This window comes from Nicotiana attenuata, unplaced genomic scaffold (genome assembly GCF_001879085.1).
Source record: "Nicotiana attenuata strain UT unplaced genomic scaffold, NIATTr2, whole genome shotgun sequence".
Taxonomy (NCBI): Eukaryota; Viridiplantae; Streptophyta; class Magnoliopsida; order Solanales; family Solanaceae; genus Nicotiana; species Nicotiana attenuata.
The window spans coordinates 306,382-330,462 of NW_017671202.1; the positions used below are offsets into that span (position 1 = coordinate 306,382).

The 24,081-nt window shown below is 37.9% G+C and overlaps 1 protein-coding gene across 2 annotated transcripts in view; it reads left to right on the forward strand.

Moving 5' to 3' along the window:
* LOC109206659 overlaps window positions 1-3,647 on the forward strand; it is a 4,919-nt gene extending 1,272 nt beyond the window's left edge. Inside the window, exons 2-5 of one of the 2 annotated variants that reach the window (XM_019369509.1) lie at window positions 1,906-1,972; window positions 2,349-2,397; window positions 2,706-2,750; window positions 3,259-3,647. In XM_019369509.1, coding sequence (XP_019225054.1) covers window positions 1,906-1,972; window positions 2,349-2,397; window positions 2,706-2,750; window positions 3,259-3,310 — 213 coding nt within the window. In that variant the 3' untranslated portion in view covers window positions 3,311-3,647. Of the gene's footprint in view, window positions 1-1,905; window positions 1,973-2,348; window positions 2,398-2,705; window positions 2,751-3,243 lie in introns of both variants that reach the window. The other variant, XM_019369508.1, reaches the window with a different exon arrangement.
* The last annotated feature ends 20,434 nt before the right edge of the window (window positions 3,648-24,081 follow it).

Genomic DNA, 24,081 nt, shown 5'->3' on the forward strand with positions numbered 1-24,081 from the left:
AATCGAATAACATATTTCTAATAAATAAGACGTTTCTTAACAAGTTTTTAGTTGTGTGCGTGTGTGTGTGTGTGTGTGGGGGGGGGGGGGGATGATAGAATTTTTTTGAGATAGATTTTATATTGTATCAAAGTATTAGAATGCAACAAAGGGAAGTTCGTGCACAGTTTCCAATTCCATGATGAATTAGTAGGGAACTATGGACGATGTCTGAAACAGTAGAGAATGTGATGTATAATTTGGCATCTGGGAGAATGAGATGTAAAGCTTGGAATGTTGCTCTGTTGGCAATTATGCGGGTACTTTGGAGAGAAAGGAATGTGAGTTTACATGGATTTGGGCATGTCCCCGTGAAATTCATGTTTGTATAAATGATTGAGCGTCTTTAGTAGAGAACCATAATTTCTGTACTTTTTAGTATACTTCATGTGCAGTATTTTAACTACATGAATAAAATATTGAGTTAATACCCTAAAACCCCTTTAAACTATCACATTTTTGTCAGTTTCCTACTTAAACTATTCGGTGTCCCCAAAACTCCCCTGAACTATATTACCCTTCATATTAAAATCCCCTCGTTGCGGACCTGGCATAACATGTGTAAATACACGCCTAGGAGGGGAAAAAGCCATCCAAATGGCCCACCCGACAGAAAATAATGGCTAATTAGCCTAACCCTCTTTCAAATTTATTTATTTTAATAAATATTCTTCTTATTTCAGTTATATCCATCTTTCTTCCTCATTTTTTCACCATTCTTCCTTATTTTTTCATCTTTCCTCTTTATTTTCACCTTCTTTTTTTACTTTTTTAACCTTTTTTCTTCAGTCTCCATTTGGGTTTCCTCTGAAAAAATTCTCCTTCCCTTGTTTCCTATAAAATGATTTATTCTCTTTCGTGTTTAGTCTTCTTTCATGTCTTACACATATTGTTGAAAGAATATCAATATAAATCTTATTAAACTCAACACCTTGTAGAAAATAAAGTTGAATCTCTTGAATCCTCTTTATGTAATATGAAATTAGAGAATATAATTGCTGGCAATTGATTTTTTATTTGCGAATTTTTATTTTGTGTAATCTTTTTAATGTAATATAAGATGATCTTTAAGAAATGTGACACTATATGCCTTTACTTATATTTTTACTGTGCTACAAAGTGAATATAAATAAGGACTTATCAATTGAAGTCCAGCATAAAGCTCAATCACAATTAAACCTAATATATAGGAGAATATAGTTCAGGGGGTTATGGGGACACCGGATAGTTTAAGTAGGTAACTGACAAAAAAGTGATAGTTTGGGCGGGGTTTAAGCTGAGCTAAATAGCCACGTGTAGTGCATGACACATTTTTTAGACAATTAGGAGCGTGTACTAGACGCACCTCTAAGTATGCAATGAGGGGGTTTTAATATGAAGGGCAATATAGTTCAGGGGTTTTGGGGACACCGAATAGTTTAAGTAGGAAACTGACAAAAATATAATAATTTTAGGGGGATTTCAGGGTATGTACTCTAAAATATTACTTTATAATTAAAAAGAATTAGACAAAGGTTTTGCTTCACAATCTTGTTGGGAGGGAATTAGTTCTATTTTACCTATTTATCCTTGTGGCATGAGACTGTCACATTACAATCTTCCAACAACTTTCTGCCAAAAAGTTATCCAATCACTTGGTGCAGATCTTTGGGAATCTGGATGGCGAACTGCAACCCTAAGGAAAATAGATGGCATAGTACCATACTGTATGAATGGTGGCGAAGTGCCGAAAAGTATGACAATTTAGTAGACGTCATTCATTTCAAACTTCATATTAGAAGTTTTCTTTCTTTGTTTCTTCTTTTTTCTTTTGTCATGTGTGTGTGTGTTCTATCCATGTTTAAAGAAGCTATAGTGATTTTGCAGGTTACTAGTACTTCTGTTGATCACATGAACTGCTTTGGTGATGCTGCAGGACGAGTACAAGAATGTGGTATATCTTTTATCCTCTTCATATTCTGTCCTTGAAGTCCTTGACATAAATAGTTTCTTTTTTAAAATACATCTGCTTATTATTCGTTTATTGTTTATTCAATTGAGTTTGGGAATGAGGCATCGTAGTAGTTGTAGTTGTTGTTTATTCAATTGCTTAATAAAGAAAATCTGAAGCTTAATAGGATAGGAGTACCAAATATCACGATTGAGTCCTTTTGTTCTTGAGTACTTTATTTGGTATAGTTACAAAATGTCTCCTTCATTTTATTTCTTTAATGCACTCACAATTACTGTAATACCAGATTCACTTTTTTTAAAGTTATATGCTAAAGTTGGGCTTCACTCATCCTAACTTTTGCCTGTTTATCTTGCAGCACTTGATGCAGCAACTAAAGGAAACCGATATATAAACTCTTGTCTGAGGTAGTATTTTCGACGACTTTAATTAATTCCCTATAGTATCTTTCTAAAACTAGAAAAACTATCAGGCCCCCCTATAAGGAAGTTGGGAGGACGCACCAAGTTAGCACACCTATTATGATTAGATCATATCTTTGGGGAAGCCGCATTCTTCAATCTCTAAGAGGGAAAGTAGAACTTGCATGTACTGAATTTGGTCTAATTTTTACTTTTTGTATCAAAAGTAAAATGATATCTCTCTCTCCTGCCTGAAAAATCTTGCCAAGTGTGCTATTCTGGCTTATCTTTCAGAGCTAACTCTCCTTTTGCAGATTGAATGAGGAAATGAAAGGAATTGATAATCTTGCAACGCAGCTGTATCCTTTCCATGTGATTATGGTTTGATGTAAACAGTTTTTCTCCTTAAGTCCCCGTATGCACAACCACAATTCTTTTTTTAAAATATGGCAATAGGATGCAATGCTTATTCTTGTCCTTGCAGTTGGCAATTAGCCAGTTGACTGATAGTTTTTGTTTTATCACTTTTCTTTTTTCTTCAAATAAATGAAGGGAAACCTTGGTGCAACAGAAAGAGTTGCCGCCATGTAATAGGAGGCCATGGGTTTTAGTAGAAATGATCTTTTACAGACCCGATGTGGGCTCGTCCTTCTTTGGAACCCCTGCATACGGGGAGCTTTGTGTTACCAGGCTGCCCTTTTTTCCATTCAAACAAGTAGTTTGCAGTTTATTGCTTTAAACCAGAATCCCTAGATACCTTGCTTCACGCAAAGTAGTAGTATGACTGTTTAGAAGCAATCCAGATATCATGGTGTAATATATGTTTCTTTGTGATTCCTTGATCCGCTGAAGGAAAATCATCCGCAGAAATGTAGATGCATTGGACTCGGCAGTTAACAGGCTAGTTCGTTTTCCATGAGTGGATCGGTCTTGATGAACACTATTGACTAGGTGACCTGCACATATTTTCTGGTGCCACCACTGGTGCTTTATTTATGATGTGATGCCTATTGAAGTCTTGCTGCTGCTTCGGAAGAACTAATAAGCATTGTGTAACCAAATGAATTGCAAGGCTGATACGTTTTATAATCCATCAAAAGCTTTCTTTGTCCTACTGTTAGTCTTCCATTTACCTCGCAAGAGGCCAAGAGCATTGCATGATTTGTCCTACTGTTACTCTTCATTTGTTTGGTAGATTTGTTATTCGAAGAACATTAGATTTGACCATTCAGAATGCTAAGATTCGTAGAACTTTAGTCTCTTTTTATTAGACTACAGGGAGGATGAAAGCAGAGGAATTATGTGATAAAGATTTAATCTTGAGTGCTTTGAGTAAAACTACGTAAAACTAACTTTATCTTATATAATATTGGATTTGGTGATGAGCTAAAATAGCTTAATATGGACAGTTGAGAATTCATATAGTCGATCTCAACTTGCTTGGAATTGAAACACATTTATAGTATTGTGATCACGCCCAACTATGCCTTATAAAAAGGACAAAGCGGTTGCTGCAAATATATTCCGGTTAACAAGTCCGGAGTCGAATCCCACAAGGAATTAACCTATCAATCACAACTATTGAACTCATACAAATTCACGTATTCAATCTTCAGAAATATTTAAGTAATAGATTGGATATTAACTAAATATTACGTAATGAAAATGCAATAATTAAGAACTAACTACGAACTGGTTGTAGACAAGAATTGGAATGATCTAAGGTTCTGATTTTCCCTATTGTCCGAATCCTTTCCGCTACATTTTCTATAAATTTGCCTAAGTCTTCTCTATTGATCAAGAGCACTCTAACTGTCGTAACTCTCTCCCGAGTAATTACAACAATATACTAGACATATTCTCCCGAATTACGCTAGCTAGCCTTAAGTACAGCTCACTTAGATCGTACCAAGGTTTCGTTATCCCTTATCCCACCTTTAAACCCTTCGTATTGATCCCTCATATACGTTAGGAGTGATGTTGTTCAACAACTACCTAAATATACACTGTCTCCCGAGTAATGCACACTAAATAGGAATAGTTAATTAATGGCCCTTCAATCAACATCAATAAGCATATAGTTGAACAAATAGAGAGAATACTATGGCAAATCTATATTAACGTAACGAACAAAATTATCCTTCAACAGGTTCCATCAAAACCCTAGATTAGGAGTTTAGCTACTCATACTCATAGTAACAATATCCAAAGTAATTTGCATAATTAAATTACAGAGTAAAGATAAAGGGATGTAGAAATTAATGTATCTTACTCCCAAGTAGTGTTCCACGAGCTATTCTTGCCTCCGGTTGCAGAAGTCCTTCAAAGTGGCATTTTTGGGTCTATTTATATATTTGGGACAAACCCTAAACGTGTAGGTCAAATCCTAGTCAAGCCGGAAAACAATTTAAGTCTTCAGAACTCGGACTGGACCTGGCCCTAGGCCTGGCGTCGCCAGCCTAACGCTAGCCTCAGCCTGGCTTTTGGCTGGCCTCGCTAGGCTAAAGCCTGGTCGAGCCTGGCCTTAGGCTGGCATCGCCAGGCTAACGCCTGGTCGAGCCTGGCCTTTGGCTGGCCTCGCCAGGCTAAAGCCTGGTCGAGCTGGCTTTTGCCTGGCCTCTGATCACGCCCAACTATGCCTTATAAAAAGGACAATGCGGTCGTTGCAAATATAATCCGGTTTACAAGTCCGGAGTCGAATCCCACAGAGAACTAAGGTTTAGCTACATCTGTTCACTATCACCAAGAAGACAAGCTTGAACAATTCCTAACTTATAGATATTAAGATTCTTCTGTTTAACTAATTAACTAACAAATTAAAATAGTAAATTAACAACTAACGATACTGAGGGTTATAGAAAAGATTAAGGAGGTCTAGAGTTATGATTTCCCCTATTGTCGGAATCCTTCCCGCTATGTCTTCTATAATTTCGCCTAAGTATTCTCTACCGATCATGAGCACTCTTATTACCATAAATCTCTCCCGAGTAATTACGACAATTTACTAGACGCACTCTCCCGAGCTACGCTAGCTGGCTTTTAATACAGCTCACTTCAGATCGCACCCAAGGCTTCGTTATCCCTAATCCCACCTTTAAACCTCGGTTATTGATCCCTCATATACTCTGGGAGTGGTGTTGTTGAACAATTACCTAAATATGCACTCTCTCCCGAGTTATGCATACTAAATAGGCACAGCTAATTGAGAGCTCTTCAATCAACCACAATATAAACGTAGTTGAACAAATAGAGAAAAGCTATGGCTCAATTATATAAAAACATAACAAGAATTTATCCTACAAAAGGTTCTATCAAAACTCTAGATAACAAATTAGCTATTCATAATAGTATGTAAAACTACAATACTAAAAGTCATAACCAACAATGAAAAAAATAGGAAGAGGAAGGAAAAAACTCGTAGAAGAATTCTCCGCCTTGCTCCCAATGTGTTCTTGCCTCCAAGGGTCTTAGTCTAAGTGTCCAAAATATGTCCCCTCCTGTTCTTGGCCGGCCTCCTTTGTTTAATATAGGGTTTAGGACTTAAAATCCCATGTTTTGCACTTTAGTCCCTGAAATTTTCGCTTCCTGCCGCGGTTTTGCCGCGGTCGTGGTGGAACCGCGGCCAAACATGCCCTCTGATTCTTCAGTTGTCCGCGACCATCTTCTACCGCGGTTCTGCCGCGATCGCGGCAAAACCGCAGTTTTTCACCCTGTTCCGTTTGGAATTTGGAAAAACGCAAAACATAAAAGTTGTAGCTCTTTGCGTTAGCTTTCCAACCATATATTGTGGAGCCCAAATGAAGTTCTGAGCAAAATGTTATGTCTATTTTACTAGATAGTGCGCAATATGCCTCCTCAAGTCTTCGTTCGTACTTAATTATCAAATTTGACCCCCGAACACGATCCCGGCTTAATTCCTTGATCTTTTACTCAGACTTCAAAGCTTCAAATCACTTAAATTCATTCCATAACATCTATATAGCTCGGAATCACACCTACAAGGCATAAAACACACAATTAGTGCAAAACACTAGCGATTAAAGCGCAAACTCAATTAAAGTGCAGTAAATTCGAGTGTAATAAGCGACTAAAATATGCAATTATAGCCTATCATCAGCCTCTCCTTTTCACTGTTCTTGAGCGCACTTTCGACGTTTAAGTATCCCTTTAGCTCTACTTTCATCTCCAATTCACCTACACATAAAATAGACTCCATTACGCGCAAATAATATGTAATCAATCATCAAAACACGTAAAATGCAAGGCACATAATGTGCTAAGCCATGAATTATAGCCACACATCAATACCCCACACTTATACATTGCTCGTCCCTGAGCAATCAAACTACACTCATGGACACACCCTATTAAGCAATTCCCTTAACTCATTATATCAAGAATCTTTAAAATAGTTTAAGCACAAAGGTGTGACATCCTCGCCTTGATAATCGACTCACAAATACCATGCCTTATTCACAATTCACTTACTTACTGTAACATGGAGGTCAACAACATTACCTTTCCTTTATGAATCATGTGCCCTCACCCAATCAAAGAGCTTAGTTCCACACACCATGAATTTTAATAACGTAGGAACTCAAGATAGGAAAAATTCACTCGCTCTCAGAAATAATATTCATATGCCCCAAATGATGTACCATGAGCTTGCCCGTAGTGTAATACTCCACTAATCGAGTTCATTCAGTTAAAGATCAAATAGTACTTTCATTGGTTGTAATGTAGGCTGCGGGTCGGGTATGATACATTTGGATTTAAGTGACTACACCTCCCTTAAGCACTTTAATACAAACACTTCAACTTTCAAGCCCATACTTATGTCAAACCAAAATTCCACCTTAACATCACTATATTTTACCACCTACTTCTTTAAGCACCAATACATCAAGAGCCACCACCATGAGGAATTATTGTTTTTTTCATACACTACAGCTACTATACACTACATATATCCAAATGGCTTTTATTGACCCATTTTGTCTTCATACGGTGCACCTTTCTCCTTATTTCAAAGTCAACGCACAACCCTACACTTTAATTTTTCCATAATATCACAATTCAAGTGCTCATGAGAGGTGGTAAGGTTCAAATATATGGTCGATTCAAACAACAGGGTACGGCTTGTTATGTGGTTACCGAAGAAACATGATTATAGACTCAAAGGGGTTAACTACGATACATAACATTTAGGTGGATACTCTATATATATCTGGCTTAACAAAGAACTGCCTATGTCACTTCTCAGATTGAACAAGACTACTATTTCGCTTTGCACACACACAGGGCAAGTTCTATACATCAAATGCAATGCACATAATACATACAAACCTCACACAGACATCGCACATAACTCATTCAGGATTGGTTCTGTCACGACACTCCAGTCAAAGCAGTTAAGCAAATTTAAGAATCCGCGATTTAAGGTATTTATCCTAGAGTCAGAAATTGAGCCTAAGCGTCACAATCAGAGTACTGACTATTCTCAAGGCATCACAAGGCTCAGAGATGTTGTTGCGATTAAATGCATAGCCACGTGGTTCCTACTCCTAAAAATTAAAACTATCTACACCCGGTTCAACTAAAAACCCTTGGAAAAGAACCGCATCCCAAAAAAAACCAAGGGGGAACTACTACAATACCTAAAAAAAAAATCTTTTTGGTATTTCCTTTAGACTTACTTCCCTCAAGAAAACTGTCTAGGAGATCCATCGTCGGGAAGAGTCCAACATATTTATGTTTTTCTTTTGTTTTATTTTATTTTATAATTTTTGCCTAAAAACAACAACAATAATAAAACTAAAACAAATTCTAACAAATTCTAAACATAAAAACAACTTCTTAAAACAATTAACTAGCACAATTAGCTAACGAAAACGACACGTACTACAACAACAAAAATAGCTAACAACTACTAATATCTACAAGTTCCCACCCCATACTTAAATCATGCATTGTCCTCAGTGCATGCACAATTAGACAAAACAAGAATTAAAAAGAGTAGGGTGCAAGAAAACTCCCTGATCAAGCAGCGCCTTCATCCTCTGACGCCCTCCACTCTTCATCATGTTTGTCCTCCTCCTCCTCATCATCTCCCTCACCATCTGACTGCTGAGGCTCAGCCTCAGACTCTGACTGCCGTGGCTCAGCCTCAGACTGCTCCGGTGTGTTGACATCCTCATCAGCGAGGAGTCTGTATCCCTCTCTTACACCAACCAACTACTGAGCATAAGCATGAGCATTGAGCGGGTATCGCTGCTCCACTTCAGTCCTCTCCTCAGATGTGGCCGAGAGACCCCCTATCCGCAGCTGCAAATCCATCATCCCATAAAGATGGGCCATGAAACTATCATCACGCGCATTGTGCTCAGCACCTGTCAATGAAGGTGTACCAACCTCGTCTATCAGCCGGAGATTAGTGATGTCTGTTTGTCGGATGAGCTGATCGATAGTGCGGTCAAATTCAGGATCTTCCTCAACCACCTCATGCTGTAGGAACCGAGTCAGGAAATTAGGAAATGGCATTAGATCAATGTTTTTACTCGTTCTCACTTATGACATCTGGTAGCGGATCAGATAACCCACATTCACCCTCTGCCCTGTCATAAGGAAATATAGCACACAGGTCCTCTCACGGCTCACAAGCGTGTCATGATTGCATGGTAGGAGCCATGCGTTTATCAACTTGAGCCACACCTGAGCCTCCACCTTCATCTTCTTCTTAGGGAACCTCTTGTGACAATTTTTTACCTTGTCCTGAACCCATGCAGCAGTAGAGTCGACCCCACAGAGCGTGTGCCTCAGCTCTTTATATGTAGGCCTGCGAATTAATTGGTCCAATGGCTCCACAGGAACATTTGGAGCACCTAAAAATTCGCATATGGCCTTGGCAGAAGAATCTATCAAGCGTCCACGGATTGGCACCAGCTCCTTAGTGTCCTGTGGGTCAAACCTCGCATAGAATTCCCTGACTAGGTTGAGATTGATGTCCCCTGTGTTCTTAAAAACATAGCTTAACCCCAAGTCCTGGATGCCTTTCCAAATCGCCGGATACTCCGTTTTCACATTGCATTCCTGGATAACTCCCTCTGGATGGACATGTTTAGGCCTACAACTCCTTACCAATCCCTCGTATGCGGAGGTATGCTGTTTATGCCAAACTCTCGTTGGCCTTGGGGTCATGAACGCATGGCAGCTACAGCTGCCACAACTTGTGCGCCACTTAGACTAGAGGTAGCTTCTCCCCCTTTTCTTTTCTTTGGAAGAGGTGCGGAGGCCGCCTTTGCTTTAGCTTGGGCAGTTGAAGTGGCCTTTCCTTTGCCTGTGTCTTTTCTGGGAGGCATCTTCATTCCTACACAAATAAGCAGTAGTCAGATAATGCTACATTACACACTACACACATAATCTTCCCCAACTTGCCGAGGTTACTCAGACTTCACCTCATATTTTCTTAACATTTGAATCAAACCACAACACATGGGCTACCCGTGAGCCACCCCACACTTAAGATAATGTGGTCAACACTAGTTTATTAATCTCGGAGACTCGGGCTCTAAAGGGAATGAGGAATGCCATTGAGGCATTACATCAAACACTTAACAAACACTAGTGCCATGGGAGTTCTTATGGAAATGAGGGATTGCCTCATCCTCCCAAATCGGCTTGGGGGTTTCATACTACCACATATTTTCACAGTCGCAGCACCATTCCTACGGGGTTCATGGGATTGGGGCACACAAACTCAAAACTACAATGAAGAACAACCACCAACAATGAAGAACAAACACACATTCAATGCCTGTACCCAACTCGAAATTACAAAGGAAAGAGATCAGATCATACCTTTAAAGCTTTGTGAGGAGTAGGTTGCTTGAGAATTTTGGATGAGTGTGAAGAACTAGCAAGACTAAGCTTGACTTCAACGGGGATGAGAAAGACAACTATGGTAATGTGCTGGTGATTGTGTGTGGGTGAGCAAGCAATCCGTGCAGTGTGTTTGTGTTCTTGTAAATTTTCTTGTAGAGCTTGTTGTGTGTTGGTTTAAGTGAGGTTAGGGTTTGCTTTGTAGTGTGTTCAGTGTGTGAGGGCGTGTAGGTGAGGTTACTTTCGACTAAAATAAGGAGAAAGTACTTAAAGTGGGCCGAAATACTTACCTAGCGTTAGCCAGGCGTCGCCAGCCTAAGGCCCGGTGGACCCTGGCGTAGCCAGCCTAAGGCCTGGTTGACCCTGGCGTTAGCCAGGCGTCACCAGCCCCAGCGCCCGGTGTACTTCGCGTGACGCTTAAGCCCTGATCGACTCGACCAAACTCATAGGCAAACTTGTTAGTACCTAAAAACAAAAAGAAAAATTCTAACTACACTAAAAGTCAACTACGAATTGGGTTGCCTCCCAACAAGCGCCTTAGTTAACATCGTGGCACGACGAATACAACAGTCCAATGGGTAGCGCTTGATTTAACGTCGCGACACGACGTAGGTAAGCGCATTTAAGGTAAGAGGCTCAATCAAATGGGTCACTGACACTACCTTTGCTTCATCCATGCCCACATAATGTTTTAATCTGTGCCCATTGACTCTGAACTTGCGAGAGTCACTTTACGCAGCAATCTCTACGGCACCAGTGGGGTGAATTTCAACCACACGAAATGGCCTTGACCATCTTGACTTTAATTTTCCCGGAAATAACCTCAGTCTTGAGTGGTATAGCAATACCGTATCTCCAGGTTTAAAACTCTGCTCAATAATATTTTTATCTTGTATCTTATTCATTCTGTCCTAGTATAATCTTCTGCTCTCAAAAGCGTGATATCAGAACTCATCAAGCTCGTGCAACTCCGTGACTCCACTTGTTCCCGTATCTTCAATATCGAGATGCAACTGCCTCAACGCCCACAAAGCTCTATGATCCAACTGCACCGGTAAGTGACACGCCTTCCCAAACACCAACTTGTATGGAGACATGCCGATTGGAGTTTTGAAAGCGGTTCGATAAGCCCAAAGTGCATCATCTAACTTTCTCGCCCAATTCGTTCTAGTAGCATTCATAGTCTTAGTCAACACACTCTTTATCTCTCTGTTCTAAACTTCCACTTGCCCACTCGTTTGTGGATGATATGGGGTGGCAACCTTGTGGCGTACGTCATACTTCTCTAACAACTTCGCGAAGGCTCGATTACAAAAGTGAGTGCCTCCATCACTGATTATTGTCCTTGGAGTGCCAAATCAGGTGAATATGTTCTTTCTCAAAAAACCAATTACCCCCTTTGTATCATTTCAGGGAGCGTTGCAGCCTCCACCCATTTGGACACGTAGTCCACAGCGACGAGTATGTACTTGTTTCCATATGAGCTGACAAAAGGCCTCATGAAATCGATTCCCCATACGTCAAACATTTCTACCTCCTGAATTGGGTTCATATGCATGTCATGTCGGCGGGAAATATTCCCGGTTCGTTGGCATTCATCACAACCCTTTATCCATAAATGTGCATCTTTGAACAATGTTGGGCAGTAGAAGCCCGGCTCCAAGACTTTTGCAGCTGTCCTTACTCCCCCGAAATGCCCACCATATGGTAATGCGTGACATGCCTGCAAAATAGAAGACTGGTCTATCTCGGGGATGCATCTCCGGATCATGTTATCAATAGAAATCCTGAACAGATAAGGCTCATCCCAATAATACATGTGAAAATCACGAAAGAACTTTTTCTTTTGGACAGAGGAAAGGTCATAAGGAATAATACCGCTCTCCAGGTAGTTTTCAATGTCTGCATACCATGGCGCCTCCTCAAGACTCGTGGCTAATAGTTGTTCATCTGGGAAAGTTTCCAGGATCTCTTCTACCTCAGCCTTCTTCTCAGCTCCTTCCAGTCTAGACAAATGATCAGCTACTTGGTTCTCCGTTCCCTTTCGGTCACGGATTTCAAAATCAAATTCTTGCAGCAGTAGCACCCGTCGAATCAGGCGCGGTTTTGACTCCTTCTTCTCGATTAAGTACCTGAGAGCAGCATGGTCAATATAAACAATTACCTTCGAGACTATCAGGTATGAGCTGAATTTGTCAAATGCGAACACCACTGCCAGCATCTCCTTCTCGGTCGCAGTATAATTTAGCTGGGCTCCACTAAGCTTTCTACTTGCATAGTATATTGCATGCATGATTTTATCTTTTCGCTGCACAAGAACTGCTCCCACAACATAGTCACTCGCATCACACATCAACTCAAATGGTTGCTCCCAGTCAGGGGCAACTATGATAGGTGCTGTTACCGGTCTCTTCTTCAATTCCTCAAACGCTACCCTGCAGTCATCAGAAAACACAAAAGGGTGATCTTTTTCAAGCAATTTACACAAGCAGTTAGCAATTTTGGAAAAATCTTTTATAAATCTCCTATAGAAACCAGCGTGCCCAAGGAAACTTCTGATTGCTTTGACGGAAGTGGGTGGTGGAAGCTTTTTTATCACATCAACCTTTGCACGATCTACCTCAATGCCTTTACTTGACACTAGGTGCCCCAAGACTATACCTTCCTATTCCATGAAATGGCACTTTTCCCAATTGAGTACCAGATTCGTCTCGATACACCTCTTCAATACTCTTCTCAAGTTCATAAGGTAATCATAGAATGAATTCCCCACCACTGAGAAGTCATCCATGAAGACCTCCATTATTTCCTCTACCAAACACGTGAAGATGGCCATCATTCACTTTTGGAATGTGGTAGGTGCGTTGCATAGGCCAAACAACATTCTTCGAAAAGCATAGATTCTATAAGGGCAAGTGAATGATGTTTTCTCTGTCCTCCTAGGCAATAGAGATCTGATTATACCCCGAGTACCCATCCAGAAAGCAAAAGTGGGACCTCCCTGCCAATCTATCCAGCATTTGATCAATGAGTGGCAGTGGAAAATGGTCTTTCCGGGTAGCCAAGTTAACTTCCTGTAATCCATACAGATTCGCCAACCTGTGACTGTTCGTGTAGAGATCAATTCATTTTTCTCATTTTTCACTACCGTCATACCTCCTTTTTTTGGCACACACTGAACTGGACTGACCCAGTTGCTGTCAGAGATGGGTAATATGATTCCCGCATCTAACCATTTAATCACTTCTTTCTTCACCACTTCTTTCATGTTGGGGTTCAGCCTTCTTTGATGTTCTATGGAAGGTTTGTGCCCTTCTTCCAGTAAAATCTTATGCATACAGAAGGCCAGGCTAATACCCTTAATATCTGCAATGGTCCAACCAATTGCAGTCTTGCACTCCGTCAGTACCTGAAAAAGCTGTTCTGCCTGCACTTCTAGCAAACTAGATGAGATAATAACATGTAAAGTTGATTTAGGTCCTAAGAAGGCATACCTGCGATGAGGTAGCAATGGCTTCAGTTCCAACTTTGGTGGCTCTTCTATTGATGGCTTAGCTGGAGGAGTTTTTCTTTCCTTTAAGTGCAAAGGCTCAAAATCGAGCTCCCTTCTCCAAAAACCTTGGCCTTTAAGAGGAAGTACCCACTTTGCCAAGTCTTCTCCATTGGCTTCATCTAAGTTCATGAGACAGGCTGCTAGAGGGTCTTTAGTGTTCAATGTCTCATCTTCCTCCTACAAAATTACATCCACGGCATCTATTAGAGAGCAATTAGCAAATTCACTTGGTCACCACATAGATTTCTGCACGTTGAATGTTATTTCTTCATCATTTAATCTCATTTTGAGCTCTCCAGTTTCACAGTCAATTAAAGCTCTCCCAGTGGCCAATAATGGTCTTCCCAATATTATGGGAATTTCCCCGTCAATCCGACAGTCAAGAATGACAAAATCTGCTGGGAACACAAACTTCCCAACCTGTACTAATACATTATCTAGAATACCAGAGGGTCTCTTCACTGTCCGGTCAGCCAGCTGTAGTAACATGGATGTGGGTCTAGCTCTTCCAATGCCTAGCCTTTTGTAGATAGCCAGGGCATACGGTTTATGCTTGCCCCCAGATCACACAGTGCCTTAGCAAATGCATAGTTGCCTATTGCATGGGATTGTGAAACTCCCTGGGTCAGACAGCTTCTCAGCTATGGGTCTCGTCACAGCCGCAATGCAAGTCTGAGTCAGTGTAACCGTGGCCAAGTCTTGAAAGTCGAACTTGCGGGACATCAATCAATGAAATGTTTACCTGAATTTGCTTCAACATCTCCAAGAATATCTTGTACTACTCATCTTCCTGATACTTGGCCAATCTCTGCGGGAATGGTGCTGGAGGTCAATTCTTCCCTATGATTTGATTTTTTTTCTTGTTCAGGCACTGCTTCTACTATCATTTCCTGTGCTACCTCAGTCTCTTTCACAACCTCTTTTTCTTTGCTGGCGTTCTCTTGTGCATGCTGTACCGTTACCTCAGTTAACCTTGCTGAATCATCTATCTCAATGGGTACTGGCACTAATGTCTCAGTAGGTCTGCTTTCATGAGCAATTTCTTGCTCCAGATTTAGGTCTCTACCATTTCGTAGACTCACTGCCATAAGCTGTTTCGGACCCTACTCTTTTGGATTGATTTGTGTGTCTGCAGGTAACGTTCCTTGGGGACGGTTATTTAAAGCCATCGAAATCTTTCCTAATTGAATCTCAATATTCTTTATCGCTGATTCATGTGAGTCTACTCTTTCACTTATTTTTCCAGTGGACCCCAATCAATTGCTGCATTATGCCCTCAAGTTTAGCAAACCCATCATCGTGTCTCACAATATGTTGTTGTTGTGGTTGTTGATAAGCTTGTTGCTGATTTTGCTGGTTGTAACCCTATTGCCTTTGGTAAGGCACCACTTGACCCTGTGGTCACATAGCCCCAATATTATTATTGTTGTTGTACTGCTGGTGAGCTGGTCTATATTGTTGATTCTGCTACCCCCAATTCTGACCACCTTGTCTCTGTCCCCCGTAGTTGGCCACATAATTCATGTTCTCTTGATATTGTTGATTATCACCTTCCGCACTCCACGAGCAGACATATGGTTGATTAATGTATGATGTACATAAGCCCCCATTAGTTGACCAACTATGTGTACCTGCTACTTCTGGCCTGATTCATTAACCTTTTTGGTGAGGGTACTCATTTGTGTCACTAGAGTGGCCATATTTTCAGCTATGGAGTTAGTTGGGTCTAAAGCCACTGAGTGAACTGCAGGAGTGATTGGAGCGTTTCTTGTCGTCCATCCTGAGTTTTGGGCCATCTTTTCAAGTAGGATCTTGCTTTCTTTGAATGTGATGTTTTAAGCGTCAATACCACACAAGCGGGGGGGGGGGGGGAGTGATTTGTTAGTACCCAATTTTCGCTTAACTGAACTATAGAAGAACCTGGTTCTTCTAGGTGCTCCAACTACTACTGTTTGCGGAATAATAAATACTAAAAATAAAGAACACAGATATTTTTACGTGGAAAACACCTGGTTCAAAAGGTAAAAAAACCACGACCTACTACTCAGTAGGATTTTCCCAAACTTCCACTAAAATCACTGAGCCAAAACAGCATTTACAAAAAACTCTTTGTAAACCTAAGGATTAACTCTAATCCCGTTGTGGCACACAACCTCAACTGTTGCGATAACTTCAAGTTAGCTATAACTTGAACACTCTAGGTACCTAATACAATTGCTTCTATGAAAGCTGAAAGGTACAACTTTTAATCACCTACTACAATTTAACTAGAATAAAAGATAGACACAATGTAACTGGTTCTTCTATCTCGTTCAAGTGGCTTCAGGAGTGCACACTCAAATCACACATAAATTATTTGCAAAATCGCCTTGCTCTTTTGCTCTCAATTTAGTTTAACTTCTGCGTATGTGCATTGTCTGTAAAAGAGAACAACACTGACATTTAATAGGTTAGTAATCAGAGTTTGATTGGGACTCAATTGCTGCTCTTCTATCGTAGAAGAGTTCATGATAATCTCAAACTCTAACACTATCTTCATCCTAGATTGTGTTCTCTTCATATAAGGAGACTTTCTCTCCTTATCGAATATGCAACCTTTTCGATCAGATCAGGAGATATTGCTGCTTGATTAGTAGGACTTATCTCCTTCACGTGCCTCTCACATGTATAGATTGATCATGACTGTGCTTCACAAGATGGACCTGGTCCATGAGTGAGTTCTTTTGTCAATCTTCAAAACTTCACCTGTTCTTGGGCCAACAGAATGTTTTGCTAAAAAATGCTCCACTTGTTGAAGCATCAATATTGGCCTTCAAGCTATCTGCCAATCCCATGTAAAACCTCTACCGCAACATCTGCTCCGGAATGCCATGATGTGGAAACGTAACCAGCAGACCCTTGAACCTCTCCCACGTTTCTTGTAATGTCTCTGTTGGTTTCTTTCTGAAGATCAATATCTCATTAATTTGTTGAGCGGTCTTATTGGGTGGGTAGAATTTGTTCATAAATTGCTTGACTAATTCCTCCCAAGTAGTGACGGAGTTTATGGGGAGTGAATTAAGCCAAGTTTGAGCCACTCCCGTCACTGAGAATGGAAACAACAACAGTCGTATTGCTTCCGGTGTCACATTATGTTGCCTCTGCGTGGCACATATCGATAGGAAATTCTTTAGATGCTGCTGAGGATCTTCAACAGATGATCCTGAGAACAGTCCCTTAATCTGCAACAAATGTAGCATGTTATTTGTGATTTGGAATGATTCTGCTTGTATCCGAGGGACTGCAATTGCGGTTGCTAAGTTGTCAGCGGTAGGTCGCGCCCAATCATACAATGCTGTTTCTGGAACAAGAGGCACCACACCTGATTGTTCGGGTCATTCACGTTGTTTCTGTTGTTTAGATTATCGTCTTCCATGTCTGGTTCGATTTGTTCTTTTGAGTTCTGTTGCTGTTTGCCTTCTCATTTGCATGATTCAGTGCCTTGAAAACTTTCTCAGGATCTGATAATGCTTCGAACAATTCACCAGTTCTTGAGGAGTTTCTAGGCATGCACCTGTAACACCCAAGACTACAAACGTTAGAATTTTAATGTACTTGGTTTAAATTGAAGAAAATTAGATATGCTAAGAATTTTAGCACTTCTTTTAGCTGCAATTAATAACACCGTTAATTCCCAGGAACGACGCCAATTTGATCACGCTCAACTATGCCTTATAAAAAGGACAAAGCGGTCGTTGCAAATATATTCCGGTTAACAAGTCCGAAGTTGAATCCCACAGGGAATTAACCTATCAATCACAACTATTGAACTCACATAAATTCATGTATTCACTCTTCAGAAATATTTAAGTAATAGATTGGATGTTTACTAACTAAATATTACGTAATGAAAATACAATAATTAAGAACTAACTACAACGGGTTGTAGACAAGAATTGGAATGATCTAAGGTTCTGATTTCCCCTATTGTCAGAATCTTTTTCGCTACGTTTTCTATAAATTTGCCTAAGTCTTCTGTATCGATCATAAGCACTCTGACTGTCACAATTCTCTCCCGAGTAATTACAACAATATACTAAACATATTCTCCCGAATTACGCTAACTAGCCTTAAGTACAGCTCACTTAGATCGCACCAAGGTTTCGTTATCCCTAATCCCACCTTTAAACCCTTCGTATTGATCCCTCATATGCGTTAGGAGTGATGTTGTTCAACAACTACCTAAATATGCACTCTCTCATGAGTAATGCACACTAAATAGGAACAGTTAATTGAGGGCCCTTCAATCAACAACAATAAGCATATAGTTGAACAAATAGAGAGAATACTATGGCAAATCTATATTAACATAACGAGAAAATCATCCTTCAACAGGTTTCATCAAAACCCTAGATTAGGAGTTTAGCTACTCATACTCATAGTAACAATATCCAAACTAATTTGCATAATTAAATTACAGATTAAAGATAAAGGGATGTAGAAATCAATGATTCTAACACCCAAGTAGTGTTCCACGACCTATTCTTGCCTCCGGTTGCAAACGTCCTTTAAAGTGGCATTTTTGGGTCTATTTATACGTTTGGGACAAGCCCTAAATGTGTAGGTCAAATCCTAGTCAAGCCGGGGAACAATTTAAGTCTTCAAAACTCGGACTAGACCTGGCCCTAGGCCTGGCGTCGCCAGCCTCAGCCTGGCTTTTGGCTGGCTTCGCCAGGCTAAAGCCTGGCCTTAGGCTGGCGTCGCCAGGCTAACGCCTGGCTGAGCCTGCTTTTGCCTGGCTTCTCCTTTTCATTGTTCTTGAGCGCACTTTCGATATTTAAGTATCCCTTTAGCTCTACTTTCATCTCCAATTCACCTACACATAAAATAGACTCCATTACGCACAAATAAAGTGTAATTTATCATTGAAGCACGTAAAATGCAAGGCACATAATGTGCTAAACCATGAATTATAGCCACACATCATATTACATGTAGGGCAAGGGCCAAGCAAATAAAGCAGTTACTTTAGGCCCCCAAATTTTTGGGGCCCAATTTTAAAATTAATAATATATTAATTATGTGGTAATTTCCTCTAAAATATCAAATATTTGTGATAGAAAAGTATAAGATCTTCATAGATTTATTTTTTTTGATTATTTTGCCAATGTGATCTATGGTGACTACTAGTTTATTTACATTCTAATATTAGTATTCTTTTTTTTTTCTCTCATAATAATATTCGTATTTTATATTCCCTTTTCTTCCTCTAATTACTACGTAGTCTATTCTCCAAGAAATCCAAGGGAGGAAAGATATTGAATAAATTAAAATTATTATTTTTTCATTCTTACTCAAGCATTACTACAAACAAAGTAAAATAATAGAATTCTATTCTGATCTTAAGTTATAAGCTTCTAGAATCAAGTTCTATTGTTCTAACTTTCTATAGTTTTCTTTAGATTTGAAATTTCTTATTTTCTTATGTTTTACCTCGTAGTAGTGCATTACAATTTTTTTTTAGTTATTTATCACAATACACATTTGTCAATTATAAAGCATGAAATATAGTAATATAAATTTCTTTTTAAAGTTTAAGGCCTCTTAGTAAAATTTGGGTTTAGGCCTCCAAGGTTCTTGAGCCGCCCCTCCCTGAGTGGGGTGCATGTCCAGTGAGAGTTGGGACTAATGTCCTACTATAGTACGAATCCCTTTTGTTTTGCACTATTTTTGGCAAATACGAATTATAAATTCTAAAATAAAACGTGATAACGACATAGTGGTGAATTCTCACCTTACATTATTGTCATTTAACTCATTGTGGGGAATATCGAGATCCAAGATCTTACTCCAACTCATTGTGTGGAATATGCGGTACTCTATCCGGTCCACAATAAGTGATCAATTTGCTTTTTGATCTTGGCCTAACATAAGTATCCATTTATATAATCAAGAAAGAATTCAATTTATTTTTTTACAAAATTATCCTTATGTACATATCCTAAAAAGTTTTCTTACTCCTTACTTTTAATATTTAATTAAGTGTAGTTTAGTCATACTAGGTATTTTTATATAAAATTTAATATTTTCTTAATACGCATTGCCAAAAGTAAATTGATCACTTATTTTAGATAGGAGGGAGTAGCATTTAACTTCTGCTGAATCTATAAAGATTGCATTCTCTGTTTACCAAACATAGTGATAATTGGTTTAAAAGTGAAACCTTAAATCAGAGATCCAAGATCTTACTCCAACAAAAAGGATCTTGTACTTACGCTAACTAAAATATCTTATTATAGTGATTATAATAATATCTCGATCATTAATTATTCTCATAATCTAATAAGCAAGGGTAGCCTTTCGTGTTGAGTTTTTATTCAATTGAACTCATAATATTTGCTTTTTTTTTTATATATATATATATATATATATATATATATATATAAAATCTTGAAAATAAGTTTTACCCATATTGTCAAATAATTATGACCTTGGACTCATTAAATGTAAGGTCGAATGATGGTTTTCTGACTTTTTACAATTTTTTTTAACACATGGGAGATTTACTTTTACACGTAAGAGATCCGTCTTTTACACATAAGAGATCTAAAAAGGTTATTTTCTTAAATTCAAAATTGTAAAGGGCCATGATAGCACCATATATTTTGGTTGGTTCCACCATCATTTTGAATTTGCATGCAGGGGCGGACCTAGAGCATTGAGTATGTGTCCCGGGAATCCAATAACTCTTGCGTAGAGCCTGTATTTATATTAAGAAATTTACTAAATATTTATAAATATCTAACTGTAAACCTAGTTATTATTGTATATTAATTTGAAATTACGGCAGGAACCCATAAACCTCAAATCCTAGATCTGCATTCATTTGCATGTGCTTTTAAGTTGAATAAATTAGTGCGAGTAAAATGAATGAAACATGTTCTGACTTCTAGGATATGACTTTTCGATATGTTAAAAAAGCTTTATCAGAAAAAATATTACAAATGGTATGAATATATAACAACTATTATAAATCTCGCAAATGGTTTCATCCGCTTGCAACGATGGATGTCTTCCATAACAGTTTTAAATTGGTTATGTATCCATAACAGGTTTTAGATTGGTTATGTATCCAAAACATGTTTTAGATTGGTTATGCATCCAAAACAGGTTTTAGATTGGTTATGTATCCATAACAGGTTTTGGATTGGTTTTGTAACAACGAAATATTTATATAAATAGGTTCAGTGATGAACGTATTCGATATACTCAGAAACAAAGAAATAAATCCTCTCTTCTAATGTTATCATTCTCTTCTATTATTAGTCCTAGTTAATTACATAGTTCTTGCTATATTGCTTTTATTTTATAACACGTTATCAGCACGAGGCTCTAATCCTTTCCATTACCATTTTAAGGTTTATTTTTATATATCCTCTAGGTATGTCTTAATACATGTTACATATTTATATTAATTCAAGTTCTTATAGTAGTTGTTATGTCGTCACAGAAAAAAATTAATAGACATAAAATAATTATATAGTAATTCATTATTCACATGTATATCAGAAAGCATTTGGTTAGAGATATTGTAAAAAAAAAAAATTGCCATGATTTTTAATTGGTAGAAATACTCGTTAACTCCTCTTAACTGAAGATGACCTTAGTAATTTTATTTAACCAATTTTTTTTAGATTTATATGCAGATATAATACTTTTTTTAAAAGGATATATTTATGCGTAATTGAAATGACTTGATCAAGTGTTTTGGTTCATTCAATAAGTACTGGACATGCATATCTTTCTCACTTGTCATGGAAATTTAACTTGCTACTAATATATTGTGAAAACACTTAGAGTTCTCCAGTAAAATTTTGTTTATGTATTCTATAATATTTGTCAGATACAATCATAATTTATTACAAGTTATTTGCTGCAAATTTTGAAGCCTATAAATATACTAATAATTCTGAAGATGACTCTCTCATTTAAAGAAGAGATTTTTAAGATTCATTTTATTTGGAAGATGAGAAGATAAATAGTAGCTGGCAGATGTGAATGCTTAGTTATACGATTTATTTGTCAATGAATCATAATGATCTCTTAATCAATTTCTACGTGGTTGTTACTACTTTACTGATGGTTTACCAGTACCTAAAATTTATCAACCAATAATTAATTATTTGTATTAGAAGATATACTTGAACTATATTCAGTTTCATGATATACATGACTAGCAGAAGTGATTATATTCTTATAACTAATTTTGTTTTTGCTTATGACCACAAGAGTGATAATTGATCTTTTCATAAATTGTCGGGGGTAAGTCCCACGACATTCTGAGAATAATGCATCAAGTTCATGTGCACCGTAATAATAAGAGGGTTCGAGTCCGGATGATTAAGGCATAATATGCATTTATGAAGGTAAGACATTTGTTCACAGTGCATCATATTGATGATGATTTTGAAAAATACAATATAATTATCGTGGCCATATGAATTGGTGTGGTCGTGGCAAGAAACGAAATAATAACCGTTATCATGGTAGTAATTATAAAAAGGAGAACAATAAGGGTTCTCAATATATCCTTCAAAAGGTAAAGGCAATGTCTACCATCAAATTGGTATGGAAAATAATAAATCACGTCGAAATGATTATACTCCATTCCCTAAAGAGAATGTGACTTGTGATAAACATTTAGAATGCAGACTCATTCCTGAAGGTGAATGTAGCAATATGTGTGTAATGAACAAAGACGTGTTGGATACATACCACAACTCACCTTTAAGGGAGGTTTAAGAGGAAGAAAGATAATGAATATTACTGTGTGGTTACATGAATATGTCATTGGTCGCGTACATGTGGTACGTCAAAAATATATATTGACGTGCCTTATAAAAGGTTATTAAAGGCAAAATACAAGCAAGAAATAATTTCGCTTATGATGACTTTGACCATGACACTTTATTACAATATAACTTTCTTTGTGAAAGAGACATTCACCATATGAATGGTGTGACAAAAGATCTTGTAGTACAAAATCAATTAAGAGATCCGGAGGAACTAATTTATTATTACCCGGATGAATAAAATTATTCATGACATTGATATTGTAGTAAGTCTCAAAAGAAACTTTTTGAGTTTCAAATGTATAAGCCAAAGTGGTTGGCATATTGAGACTATAAATGAAAGGAAGGTTGAATATATTCATATTACTATAATCATACCGGATAAATATAAAAGGTTATCCGACTTTTCTTCTATTTGTACTACACAAGTATAAGTATGATGATGTAATCGCATGCCACAAGTAAACTAGAGGTTTACTGAAACAAATATTAGTTGGCATGACTGGTAGGCCATCCCGGTTCAATTATGATGCGCAAATGATTGAGAATTCACATTGGCATATATTAAAGAAATAGAAGATTCTTCAAAAATTCTCTTGTGCTGCTTATTCTCATAATGTACCAGCTAAGATAGGGACTAAATCCCTTGATTTCTGGAACGAATAAAGGTGATATATATTATATATATATATTATATATATATATTATATATATATATATATATATATATATATATATATATATATATTTATATATTATGATGGCCCAGTCAACTCCCATAATGGACTATTTACTATTATATAATTTTAATAGATGCATCTATTGTATAGTCACATGTGCGTTTGTTATCAAACTTGCAGTTGGCTTTTTGCAAGGTTGCTCTTGCTCAAATTATTAGAGACAATTCCAGAACGTAAATTAGAATGATTTTATCTTGATAATTGCTGGTTTAAATCCAAGTTGTTTAGCAGAAAATTATATCCCTCCAACATAGCTAACCAATTGGTTTGAAGAACAAAACTGCCAAAAATAAAATTTGGTGAGAATGTATTATTTAATATATAGGGCAGCACTTGATAAGCAATCTAGACAACAAATTATTGATAAAATTCTCCCTATCACAATTGGTTTTAGGGTCAGGAACCAAATAAATTCCATCTAGAAATATGAATGGTGCAATATGATTTAATTGCTCCAAGCCATAACGCATAAAGATGAGTCCCTAAAGAATGATGGGGATATGTCTTGGTGATCCAATATTAGCGGGAGAAAATGGGCAGCTGAAAATAGATCCTCAACACAAGAAAATATGGAACTTTTTTTTTTTTTTTGAAAATTTTTTTTTTGGTTCAAGTGATAATTCATTTTGCAAAATATTGCTAGGCACATTTTTGTTGACACAAAGCTAATTATCAATATTTCCAGCTG